General features: G+C 40.8%; 3 protein-coding genes across 4 annotated transcripts in view; 1 reads left to right on the forward strand and 2 right to left on the reverse strand.

Annotated features, from left to right (window-relative positions):
• The window catches only part of LOC109508086 (anthrax toxin receptor 2-like), a 13,992-nt gene extending 11,461 nt beyond the window's left edge, over positions 1-2,531 (reverse strand). The window contains exons 1-2 of one of the 2 annotated variants that reach the window (XM_019857926.1): positions 2,213-2,531; positions 1,122-1,193 (exon numbers count right to left, since the gene is read on the reverse strand). In XM_019857926.1, the coding sequence (XP_019713485.1) occupies positions 1,122-1,193; positions 2,213-2,246 (106 nt within the window). In that variant the 5' untranslated portion in view covers positions 2,247-2,531. The remainder of the gene's footprint in view (positions 1-1,121; positions 1,194-2,212) is intronic. The other variant, XM_019857925.1, reaches the window with a different exon arrangement.
• Positions 2,532-5,259: 2,728 nt separating this feature from the next.
• On the forward strand, positions 5,260-12,502 carry LOC109508087 (progestin and adipoQ receptor family member 3-like). Its single transcript, XM_019857927.1, has 7 exons — positions 5,260-5,446; positions 6,834-7,071; positions 7,155-7,317; positions 8,728-8,883; positions 8,966-9,163; positions 9,844-9,934; positions 10,975-12,502. Exons 2-7 carry the CDS (start codon positions 6,890-6,892, stop codon positions 11,109-11,111), a joined length of 927 nt encoding a protein of 308 aa, XP_019713486.1. The 5' UTR covers positions 5,260-5,446; positions 6,834-6,889; the 3' UTR covers positions 11,112-12,502.
• A 2,826-nt stretch (positions 12,503-15,328) lies between these two features.
• slc26a1 (solute carrier family 26 member 1) lies at positions 15,329-18,312 on the reverse strand. The gene is made up of 5 exons (XM_019857915.1): positions 18,069-18,312; positions 17,745-17,976; positions 17,423-17,606; positions 17,048-17,335; positions 15,329-16,489 (listed from the first exon to the last, which is right to left on the reverse strand). Exons 1-5 carry the CDS (start codon positions 18,310-18,312, stop codon positions 15,914-15,916), a joined length of 1,524 nt encoding a protein of 507 aa, XP_019713474.1. The 3' UTR covers positions 15,329-15,913.

Raw genomic sequence — 18,312 nt, forward strand, 5'->3', positions numbered from 1 at the left:
TTTCATAATTCCGCTCAAAACGATCCCAGAACAATGAATTTGCGAGACGAACAGGCCGCCATGAATCAGGTAAAGCAATATGTTACATGCAATTTGATTGGTCCAATCGCTTGTCGTTAACCAATCGCTGGGCCGTTTATAATCGAGCTAAGACTTCCGCAACAAATAATGCCTTCAGTGATCTGATTAGTTGAAGCTTTCATACACGTCCAATCGCAGGGCTGTTTACAAACGGAAAACGGAGAGACTGTTCGGGAGAGCTCGTGAAAACTCGACGATAAGGTACCTGACCGCCCCTAAAATTTTCTCAACGGATTTAGACGATTCACAAAAATGATCAATTTAAGAAATAAAACGGCGGATTTCCGCGGATCCGCGGAAAATTGCCATGTATGAATAAGATTCAATACTAGTGTGGCATTAGCTACACATTTTGAACCAGCTGGAGCATCTTTCGAGACTTTGTGAAGAAGAACGGTGGAGGAAAGAACCTCTCTTTCGGTATATGACCTGTGCTCGTGTATGTAAATCACAACGCAAAAAGGTGGCCGTAAATTTGGTGAATTGATGAGTACCATCTCTCAGGTCCACAAATGTTCTCTGGGATGAATGGACAAAAATTCCCACACGATACACTGCAACATCTTGTATAACGTCTTCCCAGTAAGACAGGAAACTTTTCGAACCCACCCAATTTTCTTCCATGTTTCTACGAAAACTTTGACCATCCCTAAATTTAAACTCACCATCGTAAGAGGGCGCCAGCTGTGCTAGTAGCACTCCCACTATCTGTCCTGACTGTCTACCAAAGTCAACACCACCTCCACATCTGGCAGAGTGTTATGAGTTTATATTTGGTATCACACACACACACACACACACACACACACACACACGCACACACACACACACACACACACAACACCATTAACCAGAAGGGGTTTGGAGCCTAAAATGTCAGCTTCCCCAAATAGGTTTGGCCTACTATTTTTTTTTTTTGCACTCCCATTTGTGTTATACTTTAACAACCTATAATAAAAGCCCTCTCTGGTTTTGCTTTGAAAACGTTTCTGTACCGTACGTGCAAGAGGACTTTGGTAATAACAAGTCCCCTCACCCACCTGACAAACTTCTTGGTGAGCTGCTCCACAAATCCAAAGATCTCATGCCAGTGTCCTGACACACTGCCTGACCTGCAAACATGATCGGCGCACACAGAAACGCCACATGGTGCCTTTTTAAAACAACATGTGAATGCCAAGTCTCAAAAGAAATCACGCATCCTGAATGTTGTTCTGTCATCACTCGAGGCAAAATAAGGGATCCAAGTTTGAGATGCAGTTCAATTTTTGACCGCTAGAAACCACACCAAAAATGTCTTTAAATGAGTTTGTCCACCGTGTCAATCAAAATGAAACATTACAATTAAGGATGACAAAAAAAAAAGGTTTGCAGGACTGTCAAACTCATTTTTGTCGCGAGCCACATTGTAGTCACAGTTTCCCTAGGAGGGCCATTATGACTGTGAAACCGTATAAATGTTTAATCACCTTCTCATATTATTAAATATACAGTACACAATTAATAGCTAACTATTTTTGAAATCAAAAGTCCAGACAGGAGAGTAGTTTGTTGCACTGTTGTTCAAGTTTCTGTAATAATGTAAAACAAGAAAATGCTTGCAATAGCTCAACATGATTATTTACTACATATGACAATTCGAAATTTGGTACAGATTTTGGCATGCGTCATGAAAGTTGACCTGCTTGATTTGCTTTCGCGGGCCACATAAAATGATGTGGCGGGCCAGATCTGGCCCCCGGGCCTTGTGTTTGACACCTGTGACATACAGTATACTGTATGATATGAATGAATCAATCAATAAACCAAATAATTACTCTCAAATACTGTGAATAATACTTAAAACAATGTACCGAAGGATTTTTTTTTTTTTGGAGGACTGTATTATTACATTTCAAACACGTGCACCATTGCACTGGCAAACTTTACATATTAACGGCAAACAAAAAGGATCGTTTGAGTCGCTGCTTCCACAAATAAAGTTCAAGTTAAGGGTGAAGGCTATGCTAAGGTCAAGTGGGAAGTGGGAACACGCAAACTAAACACAACCATACAAGGACAACGACCAGTCTGAGCGCACATAAGAATGTCCACTGTGCAGCATATTGTTACAGCAGCTCATATGTCTCACCTGTCCAAAACAAAATAAACATCGAATGCACCATTGCAGGACTCTTCGCCGCCGTCCGTCAACGCTGAGATCACCCAAAAAGTCGTCAAAAGGAGGATTGTACAAGAAATCCATAAACGACCCATAATCCACACACATCAGAGTGTTTTACTCCCAGAACCACGATGAGCTGTTTTGGTTCCTCTTCATGGTGGGCTTCATTATCTCGCGGCGGTGCGTTCAAGTACCTCACATCTTGCAGCTCACGTACTGTACACTTCGAAGATTATCATCGCTGTTCGTCCGAAGCGTGTGGTCACACCCGAACAGCACCACCCAGTGTGCATTTCAAAGTTAAATCACTGCTCGGTTACGTTACTACATCACGTTTTGTTTTCTTAAACAATGAAACACGCATTTCATTTGTGCTTCATTAATAACCGTGCCCCTGGTCATAACATGACTCATTTGATTTTCCCCCCCTTGTTTTACCTATGTGTTGTGTTCCTGCATTTTATGTGTTCTATAACTATGTCCTCTCTCTGAAAAGTGATTCATAAATAAAATTGAATTTAATTGTGTGACAAATAAGACAATTTTATTATTTTGGTCTTGTTTTGATTTTACTTCCCAAAAATCTGTATTGAACATCAATTCTACACATATTGCACCACTACAGACTGTGAAAGGTAGAAACAAAACGATCAAATTAATTATGTCCATCTCAGTATGTCCAACTGTTACTGCTGCTTCGATAAAATAATTCCAGATCATCACATATAACTGACTTAAATCATTTAAGTCAACTTGTCCTCATAATATTACATTTAACTTAAATGTAATATTATGAGGACAAGTTGGCACTGAAACTGTTCTCATTTGCAAATGGGGAATTATATTTGCATTGTTGTAACACTTAAGGAATATTTACAATGCTTTTTAGGAAAACAAAATTGTAAATATTACGGTGAGGAACTTTACTCTACTTTTATTTTGAAAGCAACACCATCATCCAGTATTTCCTGCATCTGTCAAAGCCAAAACAGTTGGCACTATTAGTGGCATAAATAGTCAATGACTGGGACTGGAAATATGTAAAGCATGGCAGAAGACTTGTCTGGGCTGCCTAATACTACATTTATCATGCATTAATACAATTACATTTGGAATATAAACATGCAAGCTGTACTATGGATGCCATCTTATCATCTCGGTGGAAAATTAATGTAGCTGTTCTTGATGACCGCAATGTCCCAATACAAAACCGCGCACCACAATGTCTCCAAGACAAACACATGCTTAAAGTTCGTGCAAATGAATTGCAGAAGGCTAACAAAAGGCCAAGAGAGTATTGATTTATTGAGAAAGAACTCATTAATCAGTCTTTATCTCCCGGGATGCGTCGACTCCATTTGGTCCTTCTTCGTGATGAATTCTTGTTAAAAGAAAAATTCAAAAACGACAAGAGAAATGCCCCATTAAAAAATTCGAATGATGATGTTTTTATAATGCATCATAAATGATGAGGGTGTCTCTTTACATCTCAGCATTCAGAGAGTGTGAAGTCATGGCATGTGAAAAAAATACATACCAATGTCATTTTGTCAGGAAATTGAATCTTTGCCTGGTGCAGGGGCCCCTTTGAGACGTCTGTTTTTGCTTTGCACAATCCCTCTTTTGTTTGTGGGTGTTACCATGACGGTGCAGGCCAACAGTCCACATTACATACAGTACTCCACAATCTTCTTGGATGTTCATCCAACTTGCATGTGGAACACGTGCTCAAAAGGCCTCATTTGGTTTGCATAACCACTTTAGTACACACTGAACAGCTGAACATTGTTTACAGGAATAGATCCTCATTTGTGTAAAAGAAATGAAATTATGTAAAGGACGTTTTGACTGGTCAAAAATGGTTCCATGAAAACATGTTATGTAATGTTAGTTAGACAAGATTTAATAAACAAACAATCAGAAAAAACTTCACCAACTTAATTTGGTTCAAGAATTCACTTTGATTCGTTATATTTCACATCGGTTCTGTCAAAAAGCAACGAATGATGTCACAGGCCTACGATAAATGTAATTGCATCGTTCATAGAGCAGCCATTGAAATATTTTTTGTAGGGTTAATTTTACGAGTGTTAAAGGGATGTGAGGCCTTGGTAATCAACTTCAGATGTAAAAAGAACAATAAAAGTGATTTTCACTAATGTGGTGAGCACAGCAATTACAGTGCAACCAAACAACGTTACTCTCAGCCTCTGAGGTCACAAAAGACAAACGAAGGATATTGTTTTTGAATTTGTCATTAAATGGGCTTTAAAAAAAACGCGACCAGGGGAGGGTGTGGTGTTGTTTATTCAGATTTGGTTTTAAATCAACTGGGAAATGTTGAAACCACAGCCATTTTTTTTCAAATTGAGACTTATCATCAAACATTTATGATTGTTGGATAACAAAGTGTACAAACGTCAATGTAATACAAGAAATAACACACAGAAAACAAGAAAACAAACAAAAACAACGACAACAGGCACAGTAAACTTTCATTTGAGGTCTACTAAAGATAATTTGTAAATTTAGATACAGACTATGCTCTACAAGAAATACTTGAAAAAATGGAAGTGATTTGGACATTCTTATTTTGTAAAATTTGCCAAGTAAGAGCAAAAGATTCATCACACAGGAAAAAGACAAGCCATCATGTTGTAATTATAGCTTTTAAATCAATTGCAATGATAAGACCAATTCTTTCCACACATCTATTTTTCAAAATCTCTCCAAAATTTCGATGGCACAGGGTAACCATAAAATAAATGTAGACTTGTCTCTGACTCATTCCCACAGACGATTGCATTTATCATCTAAGTCAGCTAACTTGGAAAGCGAATTATTATAACAATAAAATACTGAAAATGTGAAGTATTTCAAATGAAACCACAGCCATGGTGGTGACGTTTTCCTCTCTATTACGTCACGATCGTTTTTTTTTTTGTACCTACAACGTAATGAATGGACTGCGGGTGAAATATTCCAACTTGACCACTCGGCGGCGGTAGAGCGCTGTGTCATTGTTTACAATGAATACAAAAAGAAAATAGGCTTTGTATTAGTTGCTGACGTTACCTGATGCGTGTTACTGAGCAATTCTGAATTATTTGGAAGGAGGAACGTGGGCGTTGTGACACATCGGGTGAGATCATGGCTGAGTCGAGAGATCAACGATTGTGGCACGGGGACTAGCGGTCACTGGTCAGTTTGTTTTCAATCAAATTTAGCTGCCCTAAATAATGCCTGTAAATGTTACCTTTGAGATAACCACCTCGATTTAAGCGTGTATGTTTTCTATTTACTCGTACGCGTTTGGCATATAAATGTAGGTCGAAGGGGTATGTACGTCAGTCAAGGTGTCATTCTTCAACCGTCCGCGTTTTGTTTTGTGTTGGCAGTGTCCGCAGTGACCACGATTGTAAAATACAGGATGTCACGCAAAGGATAACATACTGATGGTTGATGAATTAACTCAGTTAAGCTTGGGAGCGAGTTGTGCATTTCGATCTATCTATTCATCCATCCATCAATCCATCCATCCAAACCTACGGATATGCAAAGCACATATACCGCTGATAGAATGTCAGATTTTGTGTTTAAAAAAAAAAAAACGAGACCAAGATCATTTTAAAATGTCTTCCACAATTAATATGATTTATAATTTGTACAACTCAGTTGAAATAAAGTCCTTGAGAGGGCAGGTGAAATTACACAACTGAAAAATTGTGCACAATGCACCCATCTTATAACCGGGGATGTGGCTGTGTTTACCATCAACCACTCACATTCATATTTATATATAATGGGAGAAAGTAAGTATACACCTGTAGCGATTCCAAAAGTTCAAACTTGGATTCAGTGGTCCATTACAGTTTCCCCACATACATGTGGTATGTAAAAGTCAAGTGTGTTTTTGCAAAATGTTTAAATCATGGTTTAGTTTTTGTATGTTTGAACACCAGACCTACCGACAGGCCGACTCTCATCCTATGTTTTTCCTTTGCTCTGACTGTCTCTATGATAAGCCGCTCTCGCACAACTCTAATTGCCCCACAGGGATAAATAAAGTTTTCTGAATCTGAATCTGAATACCTACAATGAAGCGTGGTGATAGCAGCATTGTGCTGTGGGACTTTTTTTTTCCCAGGTGGAACGTCCCACATTAGATGAGAATTATGAACATTTTCAAGTAGCAGTCAGTGTTAACACAAGACCTACAGACTTCTAAGAAATGAATAAATAAAAATAATCAAAATCTACAAAAGCCTGCTAGAACATCTGAACTTTATTTGGTGTTCCTTCGAGGCACGCGCAACAGTTGCAGGTCTGCGCTTTGAGACTGTTGAAATTACTTATCTTGGTCTTTTTTTTTACATCACAAAAATCTGGCATTTGAACTAGGGTTTTTATTTCCATTGTATCTAATCTAAAATAATCTAATGTAAACTGTTGCTTAGTACAGTACAGTCTTTCCATCCAATACATCTATCCTGGCGTTAATGCATCTCAATTTGTTCTTTCCTTCTTGAAAGCTGTGACCAGAATGTAAATACTGTAAGTATTGTGTGTGTGTCTTTTCTCCTGTCAGGTTTCCATTCCTGTCCCGCCCAACCCAACTTGCTTTTATTTGAAGTGGAAGAAGCAATGATCAAGATGCTGCAGACGACCCATTACGTGGAGCTGGGCAATTACCCAGAATGGCCGATGCGCATCCCGCAGAAAATAAAACTGTACACTTTTGAACAACTTCCCATGTATCTCAGGGAGAACCCCTACATCACAGACGGCTACAGAGCCCACCTGCCTTCCAAACTCTGCTTGAGGAGGTGAGTCTAATAATGAACAACACTATGTAAGGTCGACGCCCCCCCCCCCAAAAAAACATCTCTATTTGTTGTTCCTCCTCAAGTATTTTCGTTCTGTCCAATGAGACTGTGAACATCTGGAGCCACCTGTTGGGCTTCCTTCTCTTCTTCTCTCTGGCCGTCAACGACGGCGTAAAGGTTTTGCCAGCTTCTGGAGCCAGCAGAGAGGACTATGTCATCTACGCCATCGGACTGTTTTGCTTCCAGGTAAGATGTGGACTTGCGTTGTTTTACGTTGATGTCGCACGGTCAAGTCAGTGAACATTCCCGACGGTGTTTAAACCTGAGCCTGAGCGGTGCTGTCTGAGACCAACCTCTTATTTGTGAATAGGGATGATGACACACCCACGACAATGAAAAACTGTTTCACGGCATCTACTCAAGCACTGCAAAGTACTGCATTTCTCTTTTGAGTCCATCGTGCCGTGAAGCAGTATTCATAATTCAGGTCATTCGGGTTTCCGAAAACAAGTTAATTGAGTTGACTCCTCCCAATCAGGTCTGAAACCTGTTTGAATACCTGAGATAGGCGTGGTTTTGTAGTTCCAACACACGCGCAGCTCAATGTGGACCTAGTTTTGTGTACACCCGATGGCCTCAACATTACATACGCTCTTCTGTTTTGGCTGCACAGTGATAGACAGTAGTGCGAAGCTCATAAAGCTTCTCGGTTTTTGGTTTCATCAGACAGAAGTTATCTGAAGGTTGTTGCATATGGAGCAGTTGGAGAACCGCTCCCCCTGACAAATGAAGAAACCAAGTTCACCAACTCCCATGAGCAAGCATTAAGCAACAGAGGCGAGAAAAAAAAAAACTCCCCCTTTGGAAGAAATGAAAAACAGACTTGGGACTCAATGGGGGGGGTGGGGTGGGGGCGCTGTCTGCCTTAACCGGTTGGGTTGCCGTTGACGAAATCAGGGATTCTCAAATTGTGGAGTGGTGTGCGCACTTCCATCACTAGTACCCGAAAGAAACCTCACTACAGAAGAAAAGCTCACTTTTAAGCATTTCTTTCAGTCTTAATATCTAATATCACGATCAAGATTTTGGAGCCCATCGCAAGAAAATAAATAATAATCAGTGATCCAATCAGAAGATGGACAAATTTAATTAAACAACTCGTATATTTAGTTTACAGTCGTCCGCCATTGTTCTTGGGCCCGGCCCAGCACACAAATAAACACAATTTGCTTCGAATTGATGACCATTGAAATGCATTGTGAAAAAAATAAAACATTTATAAACATTCAATACACGGAATTATAACGTCACAACCGATCATTGATTTCGCATCAAAATGCAAATCATTCATCAATCCAATCCATAACGTCTAATAAATACTGATTGATTCAAATGCAGTAAAAAGTCCACGTGAATATAAAATAAGGCGCATGTACTCGTAAGTGCTTTTGTGGGATTTTCTATCTCGGGCTTTGATTGGCTACATATTAATGTTCATTCTCAGGTCGAACTATTTTAGTTTCATTTTTAGTGTGTAACTGTATTCATTGATTTAGCCATAAACATAGTTTTAACGTTGTTGTATAACTCACTGCAATACGGGACGGTAACATGACCACGTACCTCGTCAACATTTTGTGTTTGTGTTGCTTCCAGGTGTGCATGTTGTGTTCTGTGGGCTACCATCTGTTTTTGTGCCATCGATCGGAGAAGACGAGTCGCCGTTGGCTGGCGTTGGACTACGCCGGCATTTCCGTCGGCATCCTAGGCTGTTACGTGCCCGGCATCTTTTATTCCTTCTATTGCAACGCCGTATGTGCCCCCCTTTTGCGTTTCCTCCCACCCTAATCACATTAGCATTCTCTCATCAGTTGTTCTTGCCTTGTTTCATCAGTTTTGGCGGCAGGTCTATTCGCTGACGGTGCTGACCATGATTCTGTTAGTTTTCGGCGCTCAATTCCATCCGCGGTACATGAGCGCTGAATGGCGCTGCATAAGGGTGTCCACCTTCTTCGGCGTGGCCGTTATGGGTGTGGTTCCAACGATCCACTGGGTGTTGCTCAATGGCGGGCTCACCTGCGACATCGTTCGGGTGAGGAAAGCTTCCTCCTCCAAAAACTCTACATCACTGCTTGTCCTCAAAACTACTTCCTGTATGTCACTCGTCCAAGTGCCAAGTGCCTGTTTTGTACCTGTGATGACAATATACCATCTTTATATGTCTGGCAATGATTCCAAAAATGAGGTTTTGTGCAAAACACAATACCGCCTCTCACCTTCTGTGCTGTTTCAAATAATTACCGTATTTTCCGCAATATAAGGTGCCTCGGAGTATAAGGCCTATTTTGAATGGCCTATTTTAAAACTGTTTTCAGATATAGGGCGCATCGCATTACAAGGCGCATCGAATAAAAGCTACAATAGTGGCTGTTGTTATGTTATGCATCCAGTAGATGGAGCTACGCTAAAAGAAATACAATACAATACAGCTTTATTCATATAGAGCCTTCACAACCGCTGCAGCTTAACAAAGCACTTTACAGAACATTTAAAATACTATGTTCAAGAAATCAGATTGTTGATCCATATATAAGGCACATCGGATTATAAGGCGCACTGTCGGCTTTTGACAAAATTGAATGCTCTTAGGTGCGCCTTATAGTGCGGAAAATACGGTATTCTAGCTTGTCAACCAGATCAAAAGTTTAACATATGCATTTTCTCCAATGCAACATTACTTTGCCTCCACTATATATTTTGTCATTTGTGCAGATGTTCCTACCTCGCCTGATTGTCATGTATCTCATCGGCGCAGCTGCCTTCGTGTTCTACATTACCAAGATGCCTGAGCGTTGCTTCCCTGGTGAGTCTGGTTCAATCTCACCTTTGTCCCCCGTCAAGCGCCACCCTCTCACCAGCCCATGCAAGAAGCAAGGGGACATTTGTTGAAGTCGCCGTTTCAACCAAAAATCCATATCGTGGTAGTATACCGAAGGTCCAAAGTTAAAGATCATCTCACACTTAACAAGCAAAATGAAATGTGTACCACAGTAGCAAAATGAAATAAAAACAAAAACTAACTGAAACGACATCTTCAACTAATAAATCTTAGTAGAATTACAGCGAACATGCCCGTTGTTTTTGTATTTGTCAATTTATGTCATATATGAGCTTTCGGGGTTCATGCGTCATGCATTTATTTTGGTATTGCTGTATGTGGGTCCAGAAGAAGGATGGTCAAACAGTCATTTGTGAAGTTAATTACAGAGTACTTTTGTAATAATTGATGCAAGTGACTTTTTTGCACTCAACAAACACACCACACAGTAAAAAACCTCCAACTAATAAAAACAAAACTGTCGTTGGCTGCCGCCCCCGTCACTTATCAGGCGGGGCCACTCCCTTTTCAAGTCCATACATCCATTTTCGCTGCTGCTAAAAAAGAAAATCGCTGATTTGACCGTACAACGTGAGGATAGCGACCCTATGTGGATAAATGTAATACTTGCACCTCACGTGAACATGTTATTGCATTTATGAATGTAAAATAAATTTCGCCGAAAAAAACCAACAACCCCTGTTTCATTACGGTCAGTTCGTAGGTTTTATTTGTTATATATGTATATATACGTACACGTTCAGTACCCGTAATGTTCATTGATTTTTAGAGTGTCTTGATAAGTGTCATCCACATGTTTTTCTCATTGTTTCATGAAACATGAACACCTGAAGTGACAAAAATTGAAAAAGATGAATCAACTGGCTGTCATATTCATTCATTCAAAATTGTTTTTAAAAACGTTCAGCCCTTGTACAAGTGGAGTATGAATATTTTTTTTATATACAACATTGAAAGCAATTTATATCAAAAGTATTTATCGTCTTTGTGCTTCTGTTTCTCAGGCCACGTGAACTACATCGGTGCCAGTCATCAGGTCTGGCACGTTCTGGTGGTTGCCATGCTTTACTGGTGGCATCAAACCGCAGTGGACATTATGCAGTTCCGGCATAGCCAGCCTTGTCCACCAAGGACACAATGACAACAATCAAACAACGCAAGGATGCACTTGGGTGTCGTCACATGACCAGTTGCTCTTTTTTTTAACGTTCTTTGGATTTGGTCAAAATTTACTCACAAGCATGGTCCACCAGAGCCAAGATAAGGGTCAGTAGGTCGGTTGAAGATGACTGCAATTGCATGTACTTACCGGCCGGATGTCTGTGCATGAAATTTCTACTTAGACTGTATCGAAAAATGATTATTTTGTTGCTTTTTAAAAAAAAAAATCTTGACAATTATTTGATGCTTGGTTGAGAAGGAAATATATCCATTTGCACATGGGATTCTTGGGGCGGGTTAGAGCGGGTGTCATGGGCCGGGAGGTTTTATTGAACAAGTGTCACTGTGATTGACACGGTGCACATTGCTGCTTGAAGTGTTGAGAAGTAAGGAGTGGAGGGGATTTTTTGCTTTGCTGGAAATATTAACGTGTTATTTATTAAGCATGACACAATTTGTGTTGAAAAGCAGGGAACTTGACAGTGCGATGGATGTACCTGATGCCATTTCAGCATCTCAATTTCATACAACCGCATTGCTGTCATCACAAGTATGGCTGCGAGGTGTCTGATAGTCCAACAAACAAATAATCTTCATCCGGATTTCTATTCCCTTACCACAGAGTACTTGTCGAATATGAGATGTTTACCGCGAACAATGCACTACAACTGCACGCTTCTCCTAAGAGAGTATTTACTTGACTAAATGAAATAGTAGCCAGTTTGTTGCACTACTGAATTTACAAAAAAAGAACACTCTATTTTTCCGACTGTCATTAGGACTGAAGAACCCACAATGAGTAAAAGATTAGTAGTATTTGATCCCCAACAAAATGTGAGTTAGTGCTCAGCTCCCAAAAATGTTTGCTATATTCGAGGATTCAAACATCCAGATTCCACAGCAGATCAAATCATCCCCCCACTGTAAAACCGAACTACTGTACTGTATATGCATGGTATTCCTTTTTTTCCCTGTTCTTATGGAGGAGTGATTGCATGTTTCTGGTTATTTGGGTGATTGGTGCTTTTTTTATGTCACACGTTTTACAGGACAAAAACAGGCAAGCCAGCATTATGTGACTATTATAAGTGATGTCATGTGTGAATCGGTCCAATGTGTAGTGATCCGGGTAGTCTCAATAGTGTTTATTGTCCGTATTTTGCAAGTACTGTACTTTATTTGCCTTCCACCAGATCAAACGTATGCGGTACATGCACTGACTTTGTTTTTGCACGACAATGCAGCACCAGTCTCATTTGTTTGAATCTTTATTCTGAGAAACAATGCTGATTTGTATTATGAAGCACTGTAACTGACTTTTAAGCTGTATTAAATAAGGTCAAAGAGAAAAAAAATCATTTTGAATAACTACAAAAATATTGGTGTCATAGTATTTTTCGGCAGAAGAGCAGTCCAAACTAAAAAAAATAGGCTTGTTCTTCCTGATTTGAACAACAGAGGGCGCTCGTCGATGCACTCAATTGAGAATCGAGTAAAAAACTTCAAAGCTACACGAAATGTAAATGTGTAACCTTGCACAGAATAATTACACGAGATTCTGTTACATGCTGACACTTATACTGATGTTGAGCAAGAGGCCACTGTCAAAGAGTTTGTCAGAAGTAATCGTGTTGGGAAACGGCGTCATGGAAAAAGTGGAGGATCTGACACATCACTCTGTTACTGTGAATGTGACTTGGTGTACTCATCTTTTTGGATAACGCTGAATTTATCCAACCAGATGACTCAGGACGTCAGAAATATATTTATGTACAGGGAGTGCCAAAAGTCACGATACACTTTGTGATAGCTAGGGCGAAGGACACGTAACACAATGCAGTACAAAGAAAAAAAAACATCAGCACAAAAATACAACGTGACACAAATGGCCACTGATAAAGGCAACACAATCCTATTCAACCATGCTAGTCAATCACTGCAGCTGATAGCACTCCTGAAAACCAATTACCAATCAGGACACCCAAACGTGGCACTGATTGGTGGGTTATGTCGGGGAAGAGGGCAGCCAATCAGAGAGTTCCGGCCTTTAAACCATGGTTAAGAGTGTCACTGCAGTGTTTTTATCGAGTATTAAGGTTTATAAGAAGTGTATGAAATAGCGTTAGGTTTTCAAACGAGAGATTTAAACTATGTTTAGAGTTTCAAAGTAGGGTTTCAAACTGATGATGAGGTTTCAAGTGAGTGTTTTGAAGCAGGCACGTGTTGAGGATGCAGGTCCAAGTGGGTGAGCATCCACAGCACCCACTTAATGTGAATGAAGGATCATGTTGAAGGGGCATCGCGCTGTGATCGATGGCTATAAAGTTAGTTTGGAACAATTCTGTCTTCAGATCACACTCCTTGACGAGCAGCCCCAACCCTACCCTGGTCGACAAATTGTTTTTTTCCAGAGGCATTAAAATAGACTGGCCTCCCCAGTTTGAAAAACATGATACTCTCGATGGCATTTGGCCATGTAATGAAAAATTAAGACAAAACGGTGTGTTGAATTTTATTTCGTCAAGTGGCTGCACAAAATAAAATCACCTGGATCCGGATACATTTTTTTAAGTAGATGAGACAAACGTGAGATTTTTTAGTTTGTGCAATGACTTGATGAAATAAAATGAGTAGATGTATAGTCAACTTAAAAAAATGTATCCAAAAATGCAATGACCTTAGTTTTACCGCCCAAAACTAATAACCAGGGTCAAATAATTATTTTATATTTTGGTTTATGATCATAATCACATGCCATCAAGATATTTTACTCATAGAGTTTATTTCAAGTATTAAACATGCTCACACACGGATGTCCAACACGATTGCAAAAAGGAATGCTCAAAAGACAGCCATATGACCTTTAATAGTTTTAGAAATGCATAGAAAAAAAACATTTGACAATAAAATGAAATAAATGTTAGAGACAGTTTCACATTTTAACAAGGCAAATTTCAAAATCAAAACAAAAATAAGTGACAAAGAAAAGAGAATCGCAGCTATTGGAAAAAGTGGTGATAGTACAAGTTAAAGGTTTTGAGGGGAACACAGTTGAGAGTTTAAACCGTCAAGGAAATGATTTTGACGTCTCGGGTAATAATTGGCTTTGGTTGGTTAAATCATTAAGTGTAGACTTTGGCCACCTGGATTAGTGTGATTAATGACACGTCGAGCAAAGGTCCAAATAATCATCTAAATATTTGCTGTGAGTGTAAATGCAGCCATTTTGATCCGGCTGGGTATTCGGATGCATCGTGAAGGATGAAGAAAACTAAACATCAGTCACCATCGACAAGAAATATCTTTATTGGGTTGAAATTGATCAGGTTTCTTGTGTTCATATCAAGATGAGATGAAGAAAGATGAGAGGTTTGAGGCACGCGTTTGATTGTTTTACATATCAGCCAATAAATTAGGCCATCAGATATTTAAAAGCAGCAGTTCATCTCAAATTGGAACGATGGCTGTTGCATAATTTAAATAACGTCCCATTTTAATGGCTACTGTTGTTCTTCCTCTGAGGAAGGCGAGCGGGGCATTTCCAAACTCAGGAAATGAATAAACCTTAGCGAGACATTTAACAGATATGATACAACTAAAAACATGAACATGAGCAATGACTTTATGTACACTGACAGAACACAGTGGCATTAGATAGTACTCTCTATTTGTATGCGTGTGTGTGTGTTTAAATTTTCCTTAGTTTTTCAATGAGCAATGCATGAATCTGTCGGACTGTATTCGGGTTTATGCAGGACGAGCTATCTGGTATATATACAGTATATGCTTTGGGTCAGTGGTATAGCATGGGGTGGGTGACGGAGTTGGTCGCCCAAGTTGCAAAATTTCATAGCCAAAAAGAAGTATGATTGTATTACTGTAACAATAAAAGTCATACTTGTAAAAAAAAAAAAAAAAAGAAAGTTTTATTTTATCACAGGCTCCTCAACAGTGTCTAGTTGCCTTAAGGCCTGTATGTGAATGGACAGACAGTTGCGCAATGTGACAACCATTATTTGCATCAATCCAAGGAATCATTTTAGACGACATCACATCGATGAAAAATCGCATTTGTTTTGTTCGCGTTTTGGCTCCACTGAGCATGTGAGCTGTGGTGGCCCGAAAAGGTCAAAAAGTGTCTTGGCAAAGTGCTCCGTGGTAAAAGCGGCACTTCAGGAAAAGACAATCATTTGCTTGATGGTGCCGACGGGTTAGTTTTGTTTTGATCTCAGTTGTGTTTTACCTTCTCTTACAGCTTTATACATTATGTTGTCGTTGTCTGAAGAATAAATATTTCATCCTGTACTACCACAAATCTATCCATCTGCGATCTGATATTATACATTTATAATGTGCCTTGTTCGTCTCACTTCAGCAGTACCGTTCACAAGTGAGACGGGCGGCGGTCTAAAAGGCTGAAAAAGTGTTTTAGCAAAGTGCTCCATCCGAAAAGTGGAACTTAAGGCAACGAGGTGATCATTAAATAAAAATGTCGATGAATGATTAGCCAACAGGTTTGTTTTGCTCTTGGTCCGTCTCATACGGATTCAGACAGAGGTGTGTGGATGCGAACATTGCGTGATGCACCGCTACGTTGCTGCTATGTTGGAGGTGAGGTACACCCAGGACTGGTTGCCAGTCAACTGCGGAGCACATTTCGACAAACAACCATGCAAGAACATTTTGAGTCCTCAATGAACCTGACATGCATGTTTCTTGGAAAGGGCAGTACACCGGAATACCAGAAGAAAACTCACGCAAGACCTGGTGACACATTAAGTTCTACAGAACAGAGTCTTCTGAGCTCTTGTCGGGCTGCTGGATGTTTGCGTACAGGATAGCATGGTGGACTGTGTGGAACAGCATTTTGCTCATGTCTTTGTCACCCTTCCCAAATAACTGTCCCTTTTGCAAGGTATCTATGAGGGAGGTGTTACAGCAGGCGAGGACCACTCTCACACCAATCTCCGCAAACTCCTTGAGCAGCCCCTGAAAGGCAACCAGGCCGGTGGAGTCTAGGAATGGTATGGCAGAACAGTCCAAAATGATGGTGTGGAAGTCCAGTTGTCTTTGAACGAGTGCCACGACGACGTCTCCGTTGTTGGTGTCCCCATTGGCCTGGGCTTGGGTCATGGATATCTTTTTGGCCTTTTTCTCTGCCTTTCTCCGGCTGGTCATCTCCAAGAAAGGTGTCACCCCGACAGCTTTGTAGAGGGTTTTTAGGAAGGTGTCCTTGTTGGCGTAGTAGAGAGGAGCCTGGAAGCGGAAGACTCGCACTCGGCTTGGCGGGACGAGGTTTTGGTATTCCTCCATATCCTCATAAAGGTCAGAGTCGCCGGCTCGGCCCAGGAGAGAGACCTGATGTTAGATGTTGGATTAGCTCAAAAAATGAAATTGTCTTTTACTGTTTACCGTTTCCTCCAATCTGTAAGATTGTGAAGATTGTCAAGAATGGAGGGTCTGAGTCAATTTCTTCGCACGTACTGTAGGTAAAAGGAAATTTGATACTGCAGTGAACTGCAGATGTTTGTGTCCAGTTTAAGTTTATAAAGTGTAGGTCCAACTAAGTATGTTCCCAAGTTGTCATGGGTACAAAACAGTATACACTTGTGGCTACCTCACAACTTGACAAGCCATTGTACCCCTTAACTCATTCACTCACAAAGACGTTTTTAAACGTCTTTTCAGACTTGGTCTAGAATTGGCTGGTACTGGATGAGTCAAGGTACAACAAGAAACTTTTGTACCTCAACGCACAGTATATCATAAGACCTTTTACAGACATTTCAGGAGGACAATGAAGCACCTACGATTTTTAAGGTATCCGAAACATCCGCGTTTCTATACTTACAATTTGACCAATTATCCTTACTCGAGAGGAATGTTGTACGATTCAGTTCTATTGCTGTCACTCACCCTAGGGTTCTGGGTTTTATAGATGATGCAGATCAAAGAGAAGCTGATGCCAACAAGGAGTCCCAGCTCGACGCTGATCAGAGCCGTGGCCGACATGGTAATCAACCAAACCACGGCATCGTTACGACTGGCTCGCCACTTAGCGGGGACGTCCTTGAACTTCCTGAGTGCCCCTCGAAGGCTGACAATGATGATGCAGGCCAGGACGCACTTCTGGAGAGCGTGGAAAAAAGGCGCGAAGAAGAGCAGGACGAGCAGGATGACCAAGGCGCTGATCAGACTTGACACCTGATGGAAACACACTCAGGATTTCGATTTCTACATTCCGAGAAAACCGTGTTGTTCTGCCGTGCATTTCTTCGGTTTGGACGTCACCTGCGTCTGACAGCCCGTTGAGTCCTTCACCATCGTTTTTGCCAAAGCCGCGCTAGTGGTGAAGCAATGGAAGAAGGAGGGGATGATGTTACAACAGCCGATGGCAAACATCTCTTGGTTGGGTCGAACCGTGTAGCCGTTTTTCTTGGCGAACATCTCAGACAGTGACACGGTGAAGGCAAAGCTAGGAGAGAAAACATTTTTCTTTTCAAATCACGAGTCAAAATCCATTCATCGGGATTACATTAGGACAAATTTCTGTCTGTCATTGTTGTTTCTACTTGACTAAAACAGCATGAACCTTATTTTTTAAAAAAATCACCTGATAACAGCCAGAGGAATGGCATCCAGTGCTACTCTTGGCATCAGACTAAAACTGGGCACTTGAGGAGGGATGAAGCCAGTGGGGATGTGACCTGAAACACTGGTGCCGTAATGATGGTTGAGATTTCCAAAATGACTGGCCAGCGTCGCTCCGCCAACCACGACCAGTTCAGTCGGCAGTGGGATCTTTAAACGATCTTTGTAGCGTTCCTGGATCTCTTTTCCTGCCACTACAGAACCCCCAAAACACCCAGGCCCCAAAATGTAATGACCGCCTTATCTATATTTCCGCACAATCCAAAGAGTTCTGGTCCTTATTTACCTAAGACGGTGATGCAGATGGCACTGGTGATAAGGTCACATACGTTGGTCTTGTGAATGTTGGCGAAGATGTTGATCCAGGTTACAACGACAGTGCCATAGCCCTGATGGCGAGGAATCTTCAGACCCAAGAGGTATTTGGCTTGGACGGTCAGGATAGTAAACGAGGCTCCCGTGGCAAAACCATCCAACATGGGAGCCGAAAGGTAGACTGAGACGAAGCCCAGCCGAAACACTGCCCTCAT

This window comes from Hippocampus comes, unplaced genomic scaffold (assembly GCF_001891065.2).
Source record: "Hippocampus comes isolate QL1 unplaced genomic scaffold, H_comes_QL1_v1.1 scaffold162, whole genome shotgun sequence".
In the NCBI taxonomy this organism is placed as follows: Eukaryota; Metazoa; Chordata; class Actinopteri; order Syngnathiformes; family Syngnathidae; genus Hippocampus; species Hippocampus comes.